This window comes from Synchiropus splendidus, chromosome 8 (assembly GCF_027744825.2).
Source record: "Synchiropus splendidus isolate RoL2022-P1 chromosome 8, RoL_Sspl_1.0, whole genome shotgun sequence".
NCBI lineage: Eukaryota > Metazoa > Chordata > Actinopteri > Syngnathiformes > Callionymidae > Synchiropus > Synchiropus splendidus.
Genome location: NC_071341.1, coordinates 6,951,873 through 6,969,584, shown reverse-complemented (window position 1 = coordinate 6,969,584; position 17,712 = coordinate 6,951,873). Strand labels below are relative to the sequence as shown.

Below are 17,712 nucleotides of genomic sequence, written 5' to 3'. Positions count from 1 at the left end.
CCGCTGGTCTCGACAAACTCCAAGTACTTTGCCTTCTTGTGCTCCCGGGCCTCTACAATCCTGCCTGGGTCTGAGAGTCCAATGAGCAGGGCTGAGTGTGGATGTGGCCATGAGCACAGCTGACTTTTGTTGCACTCCATGGACGGGGTTGAAGTGTTACGACTCACCTGAACAGTAATAACACTCATCAGTTGGGCCAGCTAGATAGGTAAATCAATTTATAATTCATAAAAACATGGATTAAAACTACTGCTTTTTCTCTTTTTTGGTTTCAAGTCTGCAAATGAATATTAACTTAAAGATAACAATGGACTACGACTGTAAATCGGAAAAACACTATTGCCTAGAATTCTTTATATTGTGATTCAGAGAGCAAATATAACAAAAATAGGCTACATATTGCATTATAAATCTATAATCCATTGATGTATAACATATATCATTGCTAAATGAAAATAATGACAGTCTGTGTAATGCCTGTCCAAAGACAAAAATACATAAGCTGCATATTTTTTGCCAATTTTTTATCGTCACCACAGAATATATACTTCCTTCTCGTACAGGGTTTCCTCTATCTCCTACCTTGGCTCCATTAAAAGAGTGTGTTCACTTGACATTTATGAAGTTGACTGTTTCCAACTCTATGAGAGCTGTTGCCTACCATACTCCACATGTGAAAGACTTTTATTGAGTTACTTTTCACTCAGCTCATTGGAGCTACAGGTTATGATAATTATCATCCAGTAATTACTGTGTGCATCCTTGACATTTTCTGCTCACAAACAGGCGCCTTACTTAATTTTGCTATGACATAAAAGTCGACTTCTGTTTTTCACACAAGCAAAAGCGCACAGCAGGGGACAATAAAGTGGATGGTGATGATGAAAGACAGATCGCTTCAATAAAGACTTGTCTCATTTGAAAGGTTCTGAAACACAAATAGCTAAACCCCACAGCAACATTATAGGCAGGAGACACTGGGAAGTGTGGCCATGTGGAGTCGTCTGTTGAGAGTCAGAGGAGCACTTCAGAAGCATGGCAGGTGAGTCAGAGTTGATGTCCCACAATGTGAAATCATTCACATGAGACCTTGTTCCTAAACCTTTTCCTCAGAATTGCATTGTAATTCAACATTTTTATGTGTGGCACATGCCTACAATTGTATGATCTTTTTTTGCTCTTTTAGAATTCTCATTATTATCCATACCTTGCTGATATCACGTACCCTCTGAGAACCCAACCTGCACATAAATGGATGTGACATTGACCAAACTAAGGTCACCACCGTCCACACCATCTTGTGGTGATACAATAACATTACACCCACCTTGGTGAGAAATGGATGCAGGTGTCGGCAACAGACGCCAACATCAACTCCTCCGAGAGAAGACTGCAGGATAAGTGCAGAGGAAGTTCCCAACTAGTCTGGCTTTCGTTCTCTCCTAAATGTATCAATATTTTCAAGGATGGTTCATGGACGTCTAAGGTGCCTCCTCCTCAAGCCCACAAGTTGTTTTTCTTTGACAATTAAATTAAACATTGTCTTGTAATCTTGTTCCAAACTGAATGTTTCAAACCATACTTCCCTTGACTTTGCAGGGCGGATCTATGTTTCTGGGGGGCGCCCTGACACCTCCATGACTGAGGCTGAGTCAGTCTGGACAACTCACCCGCAGCAAGTTCTGACTCTGTCGTCTGGCGAGACACAATTACGTCCTCGCAAAAACCACTACATCTGCGGTTCAATTGCCGCTTTCACCAACATTGCGCTGACCTTTCCCATCAACAAGGTCCTGTTCCGCCAGCAGCTGCATGGTGTGTTGGTGCGCACCGCGGTCCGTCAGCTTCAGATGGACGGCTGGAGGAATCTGTACCGAGGGTTGTTGCCTCCTCTGCTCCAGAAGAGCACCAGCGTGGCCTTGATGTTCGGGCTCTATGAGGACTTTTCTCAGGTCTTGCTAGAGCGGACAAAAGGCAGCCGATTCCCAGAGGTGCTGACCCGGAGTATCGCCGCAGTATTGGCTGGAACTGTGGAGGCCACTTTGACGCCATTTGAGCGCGTGCAGACTCTCCTGCAAGACCATCAACACTACGGACGATTCAGGAACACCTCTCACACCTTCAGGTCGCTCGTGTCAGAGTTCGGGATCAGGGAGCTTTATCGTGGCCTGGTTCCTGTTCTGCTCCGCAACGGTCCATGCAATGTCCTTTACTTTGGCCTCCGTGGTCCCATTAAAGAGCAGCTCCCAGAAGCGACAAGTCATGCAGGTCACCTGGTCAACGACTTCATCTCTGGAGGGGTTCTGGGGGCCTCGCTTGGAGTCTTGTACTACCCTTTGAACGTCATCAAGTCCCGCGCTCAGTCTCAGGTGGGAGGAGCGTTCCGGTCCTGTCGAGAGCTGATGCTCGCCGTGTGGATAGAGAGAGGCAGCAGTCTGGCCAAGTTCTACCGAGGCGCACACCTCAACTACCACCGGTCGCTCCTATCCTGGGGAATCATCAACGCCTCATACGAACTGCTGCTAAAGCTTCTGTAGCACTACTGCAAGCTACTATTACTGTTGAAATATAATGTGTTACTAACAACATGGGTGCCAACTGCACTCAAAGATCTTTATTTAGAGCTTCATGACATTGCTGCCTGACGGATTCAAACCTAATTCCAAACATGATTCTTGCCTTGCTTGTGTTGAGATCTCAAAATTTATTAATGTTCCACACATGTCTTCTGCATTTCACCTGCAAGAGTGAAAGAGGATCATGAACACACCATATCCCAGCATGCGCTGCAGCTGGACTGTTACCTCGTGCCACTGAAGCGTGAACAAGGGCAGCAGGAGATGACAGTGGGGGCAGCAGCGGAGGGCGGTGGGGTCTTCCCCGTTACAGTGTGGAAGGTTTGCACCTCTGTCTGACAGTCGATGGGAAATCTCATTGACTCCAACCTGAGGAGCGGCTGAACTTCTGGAGTGTTCCTCCTGTTTGATTTGGGAGTCTGGAAGACACTCCAGCTAGTAGGAGGGACAGATGAAAAGGAGTGTCACATGATCCTGGTCAGGTGGGGAAGTCTGGTCTTGACATGCTGAGTAGGGATGGGCGATATGGACAACAAAGTTATCGCGTTGTAATTTCCGCGATAATTATCACGATAAATCCATTTTCATTCTACTCCTTGTGTTGGACACTACAGTCTCTCTTGAAATTGTTTTACAATGAAACTCTTTAGTGGAGTTTGTCTACAACATCATTATTTGTTTATGTATAAATATAATAGTTAACCAAGTGTAGAGATGAGAAACTCAATGTTTCACGTCTCTGTTAGAAGTCGCTGGTGTCTGACAGACTGCTCTGCCTGCTTTATTTAGGGGTTAAATTGAGCCGTCTGTCTGCTGTATCTCATCTGTCTCTTAACAGTTGACTTTAACTATGGACCAGTTTGGACACATTTCCTAGATGCTACTGAAGAAATATTAGAAATAATGTGAATAAATTATCATTTAGTCACATTCTATTCTCCAAATCATTATACATGTCAGCGCTTAGTCTTGTGTAATGAAAAACCTTTTCACAATTCTCTTTCCTAAAATGGTTGTTTTCCTTTGCCTTATTGAAGATTTCACTAATACTTCGAGCGTCTTAGAATTTGTTGATGGTCCCTAACGGATGCCAGGTTGTAGCATTAGCGCTGCCTGTGAGAGTGTGTCCACGATCAGTGAACCCTAATGGGGACGCAAAAGAGGAAGCTGCCGGCAATACCGGAGCAGAGGTCCAATATCCAACTATTTTCACCACAGTGGCAGCAGGAGACCTATATGTGTTACGAACCAAGGCAGATGACCACATCAGAGAACCGATGAGGACCACTCCATCTAATAAAATAAACACGCATCCAGAAACTCAGAGTCGACCAGAGTCACTATCAAAGGTTCCCTGTATTAAAAATAAGTCTAAAACTATGATCATGAACTGAAGTCGACCACACTCTCCACAACTGTCACACGCCGGTGTCGGCTGTCAAACCTCGCACAGCTGGAGAGCACGGCGCGCCGTCTCGTCATGTTCATGTATGCAGGTCCAATCCAGCAAGTGAGCTGTGTGTTTATCGAATTTATCGTGAGATGCAGAACTGTCATCGTGGATATTGTGTTTGGCAGTGTATCATGTACGATAAATTATCGCCCATCCCTAATGCTGATTTTGGTGTTTGAGTCCTGCTGTCAACGCTAAACCAGTAGGACCACATTGGCTCGACTGCTCAAATGTGACTTCAGTGACCTCTAGTGATGAAGACATTTTAGAGGCCATTAGATGGCGCTCTCTGTTCTAAAATATTTGGATCTGAGCATCCATTTTAATGAAATCTCATGTTATTTTTCAACCAGGAGCGCCACCTATTGAGCTCTGAAAATGTAGACACTGTTTCGTGAAGCCCTATCAGCCCATCACCAAAATGGTGGTCACTAGAGAACAGTGTACTGACCTCATGCTGGTCCAGATCATCAGCGGCGATGGCCTGAGAGCACTGGCTGCAGTTTACCATGACAGTCTCTGCAGGAAGACAGATGTGTAGGAAAGATGTTCTGCATGATGTTGGACCTGAGTGGGACGTCACTCAACAAATACAGGATAAGGCAGCTTTTCTTTCTTTCCTCACTGACCGGTTTTCGGAGGTGCGCTGGTGTCAGATGACCCGGAGCAGGTCTGATCATGGGTCTGCTGGTCCTTCAGCTTGACATAGCGGCCACAGTCAATACACAGCTCGGTGCGACTCCCGCACGCCACGGTGTGTTCATGAAGGTCCTTGAATGGAAGCTCCATCTGGCAGAACTCGCATTCCTGCATCCGCTCCACACACTCCTCCACCTCCAGACAGAGATCCGAATTTCAGGCAGGTATTTCACATCCTGACCTGACCAACTCAGCCTTATGAATTCTTATGACCGTGGTTCTTGTCATGACAGCACAGTGAGGCCTTTTGACACATGACCACCAAATTGAGGGTCATGTTTTTTGTTCTGTATCTATTCTGAATTGATGGAAGCTTAAAGGAAACTCTTTGGTATGACTTTGTCATCACAATGCAGCTTCAGCTGCGGTTCTCAGCATGGGCGCATGAGTCATGTTAAAAACAGGATTATTATTTTTTTAACCACTATTTCTATTTATATGTGCCACTATGGCACTATGGCAAACCAACAGTGTGATGCAACCATCTCAGACCGACACATTGAGTCACAGATAGTACGTAGCGTTCTTGTAGCGCAAATCGACTTAAGTTGCACATTGACTGTCGTTCAAACATTTACGCACCTTTCATTCTTGTTATTATGAATACAGGCCTACAACTGCAGCATTTTTCTGCTGCGCTGGATGTTAGTTTGGCATTTCCTTTGTTTTTACCTTGACTGTGGTGAAAGAAGTGATCGAAATGTAATACACACAGCTTATTATTAATGTTAATATTCTTTTTATATTAATGTTAATATTCTGCAGTTCTTAAATATTTGTTTTTAATTTGTATTTAATATTTCTTTTTGCTTGAATTACTTCTTTATGTTTCTGTATTTTTATATTGTTTTTTTTTTTTGTTTTTATTTGGGGAGGTGATGTACAATGTATGTATCAACAGACATTTTATCAGGAGTAAAAAAAATGGAATTAAGTCTCCCTGCATTACAATGTAATTGACTACATATTTTAATCTAACAGAATTGGCAGCATGTGAGATAAAACACATCAAGTTTAAATAACATAATCACTCTCACCTCATGGTCGTCCAGGAGGCGCTTTTCCATCTTCTTGTTACACTTAGAGCACTTCACCTGCACAGACAACCGTCAATCATCTTTTGCTTACGATGTTCCCATAAGGATAGCAATGCTCGTGTATGTGTGTGTGTGCGTGTACCATGGCATGCTCCTCCTCTCTGTGTAGTGCCAGTTGCTCTTTGGGAACTGGTTCCTCACAGTCAGGACACAGACAGAGGAATCGACGGCAGTGTGCCTCGTGTAGAGAGAAGTTGACCTCAGCAACATCCTTCTTACTAGGACACAAAGTCAGTAATTCAGTTTGCTTTTAATCCCTGAGTGTGTCGCTAGATTCTACAGTTGCAACGTGGGAACTCTGAATAATCTCGGGACAACAACCATAACAATCTTGTTTTGTCTCAGCACATTCACCACCCTTCATGGATCCTTGAAAAAACGTCAAAACAATGTCTATTTCATCGGTTCAGTGGCAGTTTGATTTATGCTTTCATGCTGCATGCACACCTAAATGTCTCGATGCAGTGTCCATTACCAAAATGATTTGCTCGCCAATCTGAACTCGCATACGAACCGTCCCACTTGGTTAATCCAAAGGGTTCTCCATGGTGACAGTGCCGCCTCTGGAGGCACTTCCTCACCATTCTTCCAGAGGTACATTTGTGTCGGCACCATCTGGCATCACCATTTCATATTTTCATATTTTGGATTTTATAAACAGTATTTCTTAGGACTTTAAGGCTCCCTTGGTCCCCATGTGTAGAACCACATGTGACCCAGTGATGAGTCAAGCACCGTTTATCAGGTGAGTAAAGGAAAGCGAAACTAAACACTGTAACACTTGAATCATGACATGACACCAGCTGTTTGTAAGCTTTGAAATGGGACTGAGTTGGCACTTCCCTGAGCAGGGCAGATGTTTGTATGCATGATCGTGACTTTCAGAGACACGAATACACGCACCCACATTTGTCTTCTCTCACTACCGAATATAACCACTCCACTTGTTTATACAGTTTCTCCTTTATCCACGTCAAATTGAATTAGACAGCGGCCTTTCACCTCAACCCCAAGATAATTCGCTCTTAAAAATAACAACGATTATTTCTTTCGTTCGAGAGTAAAAACTGTATTTTTGCGTTATTCGTCTCACCATAGGTCACAAGTGCGCGTTGGCTCCGAGACATCCATGGAGTTGAGTTGTCTCAGAATCGTCTTCAGTCTAAGGATGACTCCAGGAAGAAAAGGGTGTGTTTAGAAGTCTCACCTCTAAAGTCAGAATGCAAGAGTTCCCCGTTTAAATGTCAGAGAACACGCGCGAATCCTCCGAGTCAATAGCTGACATGATAGAAACGAAAGTAAAAATGATTCACGGAGCATTTCTACATGTTGGTCACTTGGTGGCGCCAAACATTATGTGAACTCTGAACGTTAGACCCAAGTCTTGTAAGGCATCCATTTACTGGCAAAGACGAGTAAAGCCAGTGACGCTTGAATCAAAATGGACAACTGTAGATAATTTGTGAAATTATAATATTAAGTCATTTAGTCTACACCCGAGCGTGTGAGTAGTTCCAGTTGTGAGAGCGAATCAGAGCTCAGAATGTTAGAGGCGGGATTTTCGTAGGTTGTCAATCAAGAGACCCGGCTCGGTAGCATGCATGTATGTGTTCGAAACTCACGGAGTAAAAAGAGCAAAACTGAACCGTCGTCTTGGTGTGGTTCTTCACTTCGCAACGACACATTCAAGAACGGACAGTTTTACACAACTTATTTATTTATAACATAAATGTGATTAAACCTTCAGTGCTCAGACGCAGTGCTTTATGGGACTTGTAGTTTGTATTATTAATAGTAGGTTTACATCATATTGCTGTATTTTTTTTATTATTAAGGTTTAAAATAGTATAAAAATAAGTCATTATTCTGCCAACCAGTTCTATGTCAGACAGTATGTGTCCCGCCTCCTAACGCCCTTCGCTATTGGTCAATCCACGTGGAGGCACTGTCCTCGGCCTGAGACTTGGCACCCAGGTAGGCACCACCCACTACCTAAAACCCCCTGGTCTTCCGCTGCTCAGCCTCTTTTTCCACTCAACCTTTGTCAAGTATGCATCATCGGAAGCTTGGTACTTTGTTGTGTCTCGTCGACTTGTTCTTGATGCTGCAGAACAGCACGACGCCTGGACAGTTCAAGGTGTTTTTGAATGAGATGGTTGCTTTATTTAAAAATCAATTTCAAATCCATGGAATTATTTTGAGGGCGTGTCACTGTCACTAAAAGGCCACCAAACCCAAAACATGCTTGACCAACATAACTGCTCTGATGAACCTAGAATTTCTGACAGACACTCGCGTCTCTTTGCTTGAGGCAGACCACCTCATCAATGTAGAGGGAGTTGGTTTTGATCTTGATGTTCTTCTCCAGCTCTAGTTGACAGCGAACCAGCTCCCTCTGCTCCTCCTCAGACCGGGCAGCAGCTTCCTGCAGCCTGCAAACCAGAGATGAAGCCTTCTTTGTCGTGCTCGGCCTTTGATAATGACACAGCCATTACAATGACTCGGGTCTTACTTGTCCACATGAGCACTGAGCTGCTCCACCTTGGCCAGGAGCTCCGTCTGCGGAGGGTCGTAACACGGCTCTTTGGCCAGCTTCTGACGCCGCATGGCCAGCCGGGCCTGAGCTACATTCAGGAAGTGCTTGTTCTCCATGATGGTCATCTGGAGCTCCACCCGGACCCTCTGTTGGCTGTCGTACTCTGCCGGAATCTTACAGGTCACAGAAACATGTGTTGACCATACATGTATTGTGTTCTTTGGTGTCTTGTATCAGTGTCATGTGCTGCAGCACAGTCATAATTTCTCATCAACATAAACACTGGGAAGATGGAAGTAAGGAGCAGAAACTGTTCTTCACTCTGCTCCTTTCAATCTCTCAAAATGAAGGATGAAATGTTGTAACACTGTATGTGATGCGTCAGAAGCAATACGAGATAATGCAAAGAAATGTGAAGTAAATATCAGATGTACATTAGAATGTTTTAGATGAGATTGAAATAAGAATTGGGATTCATCAAAACCACCCAATGCAAATACTGCTGATCACCTTTGCCAGTTGCTCCTCCATCTGGCTCATGGAGTTCTTGATATCCTGGACATTCTGTCGAAACGCTGCCGTCGTGGCCTGGACCTGCTTCTGCAGGTCTGCAGCCGACTCCTCCAGCAGAGTCTCCACCAAGTTCCGCAAGACCACGGAGTTGCACACGGCCTTGCTAGGATGAGAAGACAGACTTGAACCAAACCCATCACCTGCGCTTCGAAAGCATCTACAGATGTGACGTGTCCTCAAAACAGGAACCTAGACAGAAGACTCTTGGTGTTTTTGGATCCAAGCGGATCATCAAAGGAGAGCGTGTTCATCAGTGCGCAGTAGTTGTCAATGCACTGAGCTTCAGATTTCTCCCTGAAGTCCTCCTCCAGCTGGTGCTTCACTGACTGGTTCAATCTGATGGGAAAAAAGAGCTGCATTATTTAGGTCCTTTCTGAAGTGTCTGTTTCAACGTCGGTCGTGGACCTACCGCATCTGCTCGGAGATCTGCTCCACCACATGCTGGAAAAGAGAAATAACTCCCTCAATAACCTCCCGCTCCTTCAAGAGTTCCCTGTCGACGTCATCAGTCACTCGGTCGGAAGGGAAACGCTTCTTTCTGAAACCCAGTCAGGAAACACAACTGTTCACTTTGCTCGGTAAAAATTACTATCTTATTATGCATTTATAATGGCCATTATTACAAGTAACATCCGACTTACAACCGGGATTAGTTCCGACCAGATTGGATTTAAGTCGAATGTCATTCAAAATAGCTGACGCAAGGGTTAGGGGTACTACTGTAGTGGTAGAACCCTGTGTGAGAGTGAGATGCTGGGATACTGTGCTGCCGCATACTGGGCTGCTACGTGCTGCGGTGCCAGACATTGAATAAAAAAAAGCAACTGCTGGCCGTGGTTGTAAGTACGGGTGGACGTAAGTCAAGCAGGCTGCAAGTCGGATGTTACTTGTATAGGTATATTATTCAATGCTTGTTTGCAATTGAAAGTCGCATATGCGGACATAAGTTTGTGCACAACCCTGAAGGAGGCGCAGCCATTTCAACATGACGCACCTCTCATCCAGGCAGGATATGGTGACCCTCAGAGGTCCCTTACACGACTTGAGAGCTTTCAACACTCTGTTCTGCAGCCGGACCAGAACCTCCATCTCAGAGATCATCTCATCCAGCTTCAGCTGCAGCTCCTTCTTCAGAAACTTGATGTAGTTCACATGTTGATCTGCGACAATGAAGGCCGGCAGATGACTCCTGAGCTCAAAACATCTCCACAGATCGACTCACCTATTTGCTGGTTTATGTCCTCTCTCATGCGCTTGCATGTTTTTTCACTTTCCTTGATGAGCTTGGAGCATTCAGCTCTGAAAAGCTCGGAGCGGTTCCTCATGAATTTTATGTCTGTCAGGTTTGGTCCCCCGGACTGCTGCGGCTGGTAGTCTGACAAGGACATGACTGTTTATTGTTGCTGAGCCCTAGAATGAAATAAACACAGTCAGGAACGTGATACAGAGTGACACAGTTACTCCCTCATCTTCAGCTCGCACTGAGTTCAAACCTGCCTCCCTGTGTCTTGACTGCTGTTACTGTTGAAAACCACGAGCCGCTGACAGCATCAGCCTGCTGCGAGGCATCAATTCTACCCTGTTAAAAAGCTATTGGTGCTTTGCTTCCGCCTACTTTTATTGAGATCCTTTGGCTTTGATTCTTTGATGGCACAACTCTTTGATGGGGCGTGGCAAAAGAAGCCTTTGAAACTACTCGACAATGTATCAGATGAGGTTAGTTATGGATTGTCTTCATTCATTGTTTGTTCACTCAGGCTGCTCCTCTTTACAAAGTTGTGTGGCAGACTTGGCATGTTCAAGCCCACCCTCTCTACTCAGCCTCTTTGGGAAGGCCGGTTGTGACTGGGAGCCAGTGGAGATAACTTTTGTTTTGGGTCACAGCATTCGCTTCAGTTCTCTGGTCAACTGAGTTTCATTACACAGGAAATCCTGCATTCAGTCTGGATAAGCACTACATTAACATCAACCTGTGTTTGGATCTGTGATAAAGTTGTATTTTTTATTTAGTTGTGTTTAAGGTTTATTTGTTTTTTTTGTACTTTCACTGTATTTTTTTTCAGATGGGTAATTTAACTACTTGAGTACAATTCACACAATTTACATACATACATGTAATGTACTTCACTACTCTTCAGGTCATAAGTCGCACCTGAGCATTCAAACCTTGGCACCAACTAATCGGTGGTGTACAGAAAGGACAAGTCTGCTCCAGCTGCTTGCACAGTAGAAAGCAACTGTGAAAGTATTGAGGGGAAGACAGAGGACGAGTGCAGTATTCCTCTTTATTCTCAAAAACACTTTGCACTAAGTGGTTATACTGCTTTCTTATTCTGTGTTAAGGTGAGTTACACTACCAGCTGGGAAAGGTTACTGCAGCTAGCATTGGTTAGCATGATGTTGTATGCTACAGATATTTAGTCAAATAGAATTATATTTAATAGAAATTAACCATGTCATGCTCGCTTGTCGCTAAGGTAGTGCTGCTAACGTAGACTTTATTTAGCACCAACACATCAATGAAGCATCTGTTTTACACTCTTGCCTCACAATAGTCATAGAGTGGTGGCTCCAGAACCGGCACGATTTTTAAAAGCAAAAACAATGTAATTTGCATTAGGATGAAAAGTCCCTGTTGTTTCTCATAAAATGACCTTATAAAGCTTGGGTCAGGAATCACAGCAGAGTAGTGAGAAGCAGCGCCAACACAATCCAGCACAGATGTAAAATCATGATTTCAAACAATTATTTACTTATTATTTACATGAAGAATCAGTTCATTTATTGTCATTTACAACGAGTGCAATGAAATTATCATCACAGTATAGCCTACCCGTGCTACACTGTGGGTGAGGGCAGTTGGGCACCAAAGAAGGCACTGAGTTGAGTGTGAAGTGAGAAGATGATGAAGGTGGAGGTGAGCCGGAGCATCTTGTCAGCAAAAACATCCAGCGACCTTGGGAAGGCTGGTTGTGACCCGGAGTCAAACAAGATCACTTTGTTTTGGGTCGGCCGACGCAGGAATTTTCCATCCTCCCTTGAGTCGCCTGGTTTCTTGCTTCAAATATGTCCGAATACGTTGGCCAGTTTCTGCCGAGCCGAGCAGAAAACTTCCATGGCATCCATCTTGCGAGGGAGGTCAGAAATCATGGCCAGTTTGTGACTGTGCTCACATGTAAATACTGAGCACTCCTGAGAAAGTGTTGGTCTGGTCTCCATTTTCAACCACTCATTCATAACAGCAAGAGAATGTTAAAAACACTTCACCCATCTCGAGTGGGGAGGAAGCGACAGATCTGTTCTCTTCTACCATTAGAATGTGCCTGGAAATGTTTCCATCCAACACTTTTCAACAACTCTCATCTTTACCAATAAGTTTCACTAATAATCCCTTTTTTAGAGGAAATAAAGAACTACAAATGGAAAAGATCAGGAAACTTTATTGACTCCCCGGTGCAGACTTTTATGTAGTTCCTACATCATCTGTTTAGCAGGGAGGGGACTGGTGGTCCACACCACAGCTGAGGATGAGCAGTGACCTTGAGAGCAGCACTCCTTCACTGCTCACTGCCCCCAGCTGAACAGAGCTGGTCCTGTTTTTCAGCCTGTTTGGTTTGTAGCTTTCAGCTGGTGAATCGACTCTGCGCTGCTGCATACACCTAACAGCTAGTTAGCTTGAGCACTCCTTCTGTGGTCCAATGTTTGGCCCCACCCTCGGAGTAGCAGCCGATTCTGGTAGCCTGGTATATAGCAGGACAGCAGTAGCCCAGTCTATCATGGTGCGCTTCGCTCCACGGACCGACTCTGGAACCGGGAATGCTTCGGCCACCTGATCAGCGAAGAGCTGTCTCTCTGCTGTCCACCCAGGCGTCGGCCCCTGGCCTGTGTCTCTGGCTGTGAGAACAGCCACACAGCCCCAGCAAGGATTTAAGGGAGCAACCTCTTAAATCGCTTTCACACCGCAAACACATCCACCAGCAGGTTGCGCAGGGAGGTTTTTCTTCCTGCTCTGAATTTATAAATGACCTCATCGATGTAGAGTGAGTTGCTCTTGATCTTGATGTGCTCCTCCAGATCCACCTGGCAGCGAACCAGTTCCATCTGCTCCACCTCAGACTGGGTGGCTGCCATCTGCATTCTGAAAAAAAGAAGGACATGGTTTCAGGTGTCTGTGTTGTCAGACCATCGGCACTGTGCCTTCGCATGATCGTACTTGGAAATCTGCTCATTCAGCTTCTCAACCTCTTCCAGTAGTTCGGCTATGGGTGCCTCACTTTGAGATCGATCAATGGCGAGCTTCTGGTGGGACACCTCCAGCTTGGCCTGGGCCACGTTCAGGAAATGTTTGTTTTCTAGAATAGCCGCCTGTAGATCATCCCTGACCTTCTGTTGCCCGGCAAACTCTGACAGGATCTGGGAGGAAGGACACAAAACTGTAATCACCGCACACAGAGAGCTTTCTCTCTGCACCTCCCTCTCTCCTGGGCCCTTACGCTGTGTTCGCCCCATCCACCTCTCTGCTTTCTTTCCCTCATTGAACTGGCCAACTCTGCATGCGTCAGAGCAAAGACACGGACACCAAATGCGAGCTGCTAAATCATTTTACGGGGGGAGAGAGGGATGGTTGGCTCAGACGTCAAGTTCATTCAGAGTACAAGTAACATCCGACATATGAGCTGCCTGACGTACGTCCATCCGTACTTACAACCACGGCCAGCAGATGCTTTTTTTTTTTTTTTTTTATTCAATGTCTGGCACGCAGCACGTAGCAGCCCAGCATCGCATACAACAGTTATGGCAGCACAGTATCCCAGCATCTCACTCTCACACAGCCATCTACCACTACAGTAGTAGCTATAACCCTCGCCTTAGCTATTTTGAATGACATTCCACTTACGTCCAATTTGACTTAGGATCGATCCAGTCGGAACCGATCCTGGTCGTAAGTCGGATGTTACTTGTGATGTAGATAGTGACCAGTTACACAGACGCTGTAATAACTTTCTGATTATATTGTACTTCTATGAGTAGTGTTCCTGATGAAAACATTTACTTAAGAATATTGTGCTTTTACTCAGGTGATGGGCTGATGAGGCTTCATGAAACAGTGTCCTCATTTTCAGGGACCACTAGATGGCACAAGGTGCTCTAAAATCTTTGGATTTGAACAGCTATTTGAATGAAACCTGACAACATTTTTTAAACAGCGCCACCTACTGAGCTCTAAATGTGAGGACACTGTTTCATGAAGCCTCGTCAGCCCATCACAACATTAAACTACAGTCAGTGGTTACTTTTATTTTTACTCAATTTTCCTTTCAGCACCAAAGACCCAATACACAAATCCCAAATCAGCTACATAATATTATCAACATCATCGTTGGACTAATGGCCGACATGCGGTGGTTCCTTTACGGTCCAATGAAACTGAACATTGGTGGCCCCCCACGTTGGGCCCTTGTGTTGCCTGGCTGAACTACACTATCCACTAGTGCGATCTAACGCAGTGCAATGCATGACAGTTTCAGCCAGCCCATGTCGAGTGTCTGTGCACTAGTAAATCTCCCCATTCGGCCTCCAAACTCTGAAGAGTGAAGTCACTGATCGGGAGTGTCATCTTGATAGTTACCTTTTCCAGCTGTTTCTCCAGCTGGCTTTTTGCCGTCTTGATCTCGTGGATCTTCTGCCCAAAAGTGTCTGTGGTCGTCTGAATCTGTGCCTGAATCTCTGCGGTGGTCTGCTCCAGCAGAGACTCCACCTGAGTGCGCAGCGACTGGGAGTGAGTCTTCTGCTGCTCCGCTCTGGTGGCGTTCATGTTGCAGATGTTGTCCCACCATCGAGGACTCTCAGTCAGCCTTGAAGTGGACAACAGAACAGATGTTTTTAAGCACTGTTTCCTGTATCACTGTTAATAGTAAGGAGAACATCATACTTATGCAGAACGTCGCTGTTCCATTTGGACCCAAGTGGGTGGTAGAGAGAGAGCGTGTTCATTATCGTGCAGTAGTTATTGATGAACTGGGTCTGAGACTTCTCCCGGAGGTCCTGTTCGATTTGTTGATTCAAAGTGCGGTTCATTCTGGAACAAAAGGACAGACAGGATCAACCAAGTATAACCGGAATTATTATCAGATACGGAGACTTTTCTTTCGGATACTCTTCTATGTATGAAGTGACTTTCTGTCACATGTTTTGCTCTTTTGATAAACCCGCCAGGGAGGTTATGTTTTTGTCTGTCCCTCTCCCTCTGTGGAACTAACTCAGCTATGTATAGACTCTCATTCATTTTTAGGAAACGCTGAGAAAGGGTCAAGGAACAGATGATGACATTTTGCTGCTGCTCCTGACCATCAGCATTTGGATCCAGGAAGGTTTTGAAGGCTTTGTCACAAGACTAGGAACACCGTGGAACCAGAATAGTGCTAGCTTAAAGCAGTGGGAAAAAAAATGAAAAAAATATTGGAAAGGAAATGAAAGGTGTACAGATTCTCTTCTTATGTTTTGTTTTTCAATACTGTGGGTTTCCTAACTCAATTAAAAAGTTTTGTTTTGTTTTGTTTTTTTCAGCTCATATTTGTTTTGTTTCAGCCAACATTTTTATTACAATAAGATTTGTTTTTAAGTATTTTAATATTCATCTTTTGACTTTTCGTCATGACGTCGCTCTTGGTGTGAGGGGGAAAGAAAATGAATATGATTCTGATGTAGTTATTTATTTCAGGTCACAGTTTTTCTGAGGACTTACCGAATTTGTTCAACGATCTGTTTAATAACGTGCTGCAGAACAGCTCTGGCCACCTCAATGAGCTCCTTCTCCTTCAGCAGCTCTTGATCCACTTCGTCGATCAGCCTGTCGGACGGGAAACGTTTCTTTCTGCACGACAAGGTTACATTAGTCTGCTTCATTGAGACGCATCAAACACTGGATCCAGACTTCAAACCGCCAAATGAAAACCTCTGATCCACTTTGGTTTTGACACCAGGCCACGCCTTTTCATACCAACACTTGACCCTCACCTCTCGTCCATGCAGTAGACTGTGACCTTCAGGGGCTCACTGCAGGCCTTCACAACTTTGTTCACTCTGGTTTGCAAAGCCTCGAGGACATCCATCTCGATGATGATGTCCTCCTGTTTCACCTCCAGCTCCCTCCTCAGGTACTCGATATCTCCTGCATGCTGGTCTGAGCAGAGGACATGCAGCAGGAGGCTCAGCCCGACCCATCTCCGAGTCACAATAGGATTTCAGCCTCATCATACCTATTTTTTTGTTGATGTCGTCCTGGAGACATTTGCACGTTCTCTCACTTTGCTTGATCAGCCTCCTGATCTCTGCTCGGAAGAGCTCTGAGCGGTTCTGGAGTACTTTGATGTTCCCCAGATCAGGATCGCTGCTTTGGTGGGGATGGTAGTCTGGCACGGGCACAGTCCTTTGACTTTGGAAGAAACAAGGCTCCTTCAACACAAAACAACCATCAAAAATATTAGCGTCAGATGGATGTTTGCGCAAACTGAAGCTCACCATTCTCAAAAGCGTTTCCTTCGAGTCAGTGATGATAGATTCTTTGATGTAGAATTGAAGCGACTTCTTCTTTCTCTTCTTATTCTCGTTCATCCACCTTCATCTACCACACTGTGCTCTACAGTGATGTGATCATTCCGTCGAGCAGACCTGGCACTGCGTGCTGGGCCGGCGCCGCTTGTTATAATCTCCATCGTCTTTGATTCTGTCTCTTCACCTGTGATCTCCGCGGGTCACCTATGATCTGCTCGGCAACTGCATCTGGGCCTGCAAGCGCTCCTCCCTCACTATTTATACCCACTGGACTGGCAGGGCGTCTGGGGAACCTTTGAAAGAGCATGCAAACAAAGTCATCAAAGAAGTGTTTCAATTACAAGACCAACATGGAGAGGAGAGGCAGAGAAGGTCGGACTGGGAGTGTTAGTGACGGAGGTCCCAGGTGAAAGAGGACAACCATGACATGAAGAGATGTGACCAGGGAGGTGAAGGAGGCTGAGTTGCTGTGGCAGCCCATGGTGGGTGGGAAATGACGAAAGACCAACTTGATATTTGCACGCTACTAAAATAACATTTTTTATTTCAAATATATTGGATAAACGCCAGCTCTCTGATGCTGCTGCTTATTTTATCAACCCAGTTGCCCAGGCCCAGGAATCACAGAGCTCGATTCCTAAAAGGTCTTCAGACCAAAGACACTTCACTATTAGTAAAAAATGAAAGAAAAACTCAGTGACCATCCATCAACACAACTGACCTTCTTCTATTTTTTTATTTTTATTTTTTTCAAGAACTTTTTGTCCCTCATGACTCTTTTTACCTACCTCACTTTTTTATGTTTTTTTTATGCAGTATACCTTGTATAATTCGTACGAAGAGAACACTTCGGGAAACACACAACTTCCCACTGTCTGGAACACAATGAAGCATGCTTAAACACCTCACCCTAAATTAGTCCTTCTCAAATATAATATCAAATAATTCTATAAAATTATCCTATTAACTGAGGCAGCGGAGAGTTGGAGGGGCGCGAAACGTGTACTTCTTCCTTGGCGGGGGGCAACAGAAAATAACTGTTCTGAACTGATTGTGTGGCGTCCTGGGATTCTGTTGTGAGGAGCAATGTGACCTGTAGCCTGCACTGAAGTTTTGAGCAAATGTTTCAGCAATGTGTACATGAAAACCACAACGACTGATTTCAGCTGGTGCATTTATAGAATGTTGTGTCATGAATAAAAGATAAACAGCCTGATCTCAAGA

General features: G+C 44.8%; 4 protein-coding genes across 7 annotated transcripts; 1 reads left to right on the top strand and 3 right to left on the bottom strand.

Annotated features, from left to right (window-relative positions):
• Nucleotides 1–942: 942 nt before the first annotated feature.
• On the top strand, nucleotides 943–3,168 carry LOC128764260 (mitochondrial nicotinamide adenine dinucleotide transporter SLC25A51-like). The gene is made up of 2 exons (XM_053873880.1): nucleotides 943–1,042; nucleotides 1,600–3,168. The coding sequence occupies exons 1-2, from the start codon at nucleotides 1,036–1,038 to the stop codon at nucleotides 2,535–2,537; spliced, it is 945 nt and encodes a 314-aa protein (XP_053729855.1). The 5' UTR covers nucleotides 943–1,035; the 3' UTR covers nucleotides 2,538–3,168.
• Nucleotides 949–7,107, bottom strand: xaf1 (XIAP associated factor 1). 2 transcript variants are annotated; one of them, XM_053873881.1, is made up of 7 exons: nucleotides 6,919–7,107; nucleotides 5,908–6,043; nucleotides 5,766–5,822; nucleotides 4,659–4,863; nucleotides 4,481–4,548; nucleotides 2,805–3,011; nucleotides 949–2,739 (listed from the first exon to the last, which is right to left on the bottom strand). In XM_053873881.1, exons 1-7 carry the CDS (start codon nucleotides 6,954–6,956, stop codon nucleotides 2,698–2,700), a joined length of 753 nt encoding a protein of 250 aa, XP_053729856.1. In that variant the 5' UTR covers nucleotides 6,957–7,107; the 3' UTR covers nucleotides 949–2,697. The 2 variants fall into 2 exon arrangements, with proteins under 2 accessions (XP_053729856.1, XP_053729857.1); XM_053873882.1 differs by having other exon boundaries at nucleotides 5,908–6,039.
• An 858-nt stretch (nucleotides 7,108–7,965) lies between these two features.
• On the bottom strand, nucleotides 7,966–10,523 carry LOC128764008 (tektin-1-like). Of its 3 annotated transcripts, none has more exons than XM_053873347.1 (8): nucleotides 10,432–10,523; nucleotides 10,157–10,344; nucleotides 9,929–10,094; nucleotides 9,344–9,472; nucleotides 9,124–9,270; nucleotides 8,872–9,037; nucleotides 8,338–8,534; nucleotides 7,966–8,257 (listed from the first exon to the last, which is right to left on the bottom strand). In XM_053873347.1, exons 2-8 carry the CDS (start codon nucleotides 10,320–10,322, stop codon nucleotides 8,098–8,100), a joined length of 1,131 nt encoding a protein of 376 aa, XP_053729322.1. In that variant the 5' UTR covers nucleotides 10,323–10,344; nucleotides 10,432–10,523; the 3' UTR covers nucleotides 7,966–8,097. The 3 variants fall into 3 exon arrangements, with proteins under 3 accessions (XP_053729322.1, XP_053729323.1, XP_053729324.1); XM_053873348.1 differs by having other exon boundaries at nucleotides 10,428–10,513; XM_053873349.1 differs by having other exon boundaries at nucleotides 10,417–10,512.
• A 1,849-nt stretch (nucleotides 10,524–12,372) lies between these two features.
• LOC128764036 (tektin-1-like) lies at nucleotides 12,373–16,612 on the bottom strand. Its single transcript, XM_053873412.1, has 8 exons — nucleotides 16,456–16,612; nucleotides 16,194–16,389; nucleotides 15,952–16,117; nucleotides 15,680–15,808; nucleotides 14,867–15,013; nucleotides 14,564–14,789; nucleotides 13,148–13,347; nucleotides 12,373–13,072 (listed from the first exon to the last, which is right to left on the bottom strand). The coding sequence occupies exons 1-8, from the start codon at nucleotides 16,546–16,548 to the stop codon at nucleotides 12,889–12,891; spliced, it is 1,341 nt and encodes a 446-aa protein (XP_053729387.1). The 5' UTR covers nucleotides 16,549–16,612; the 3' UTR covers nucleotides 12,373–12,888.
• Nucleotides 16,613–17,712: the final 1,100 nt, after the last annotated feature.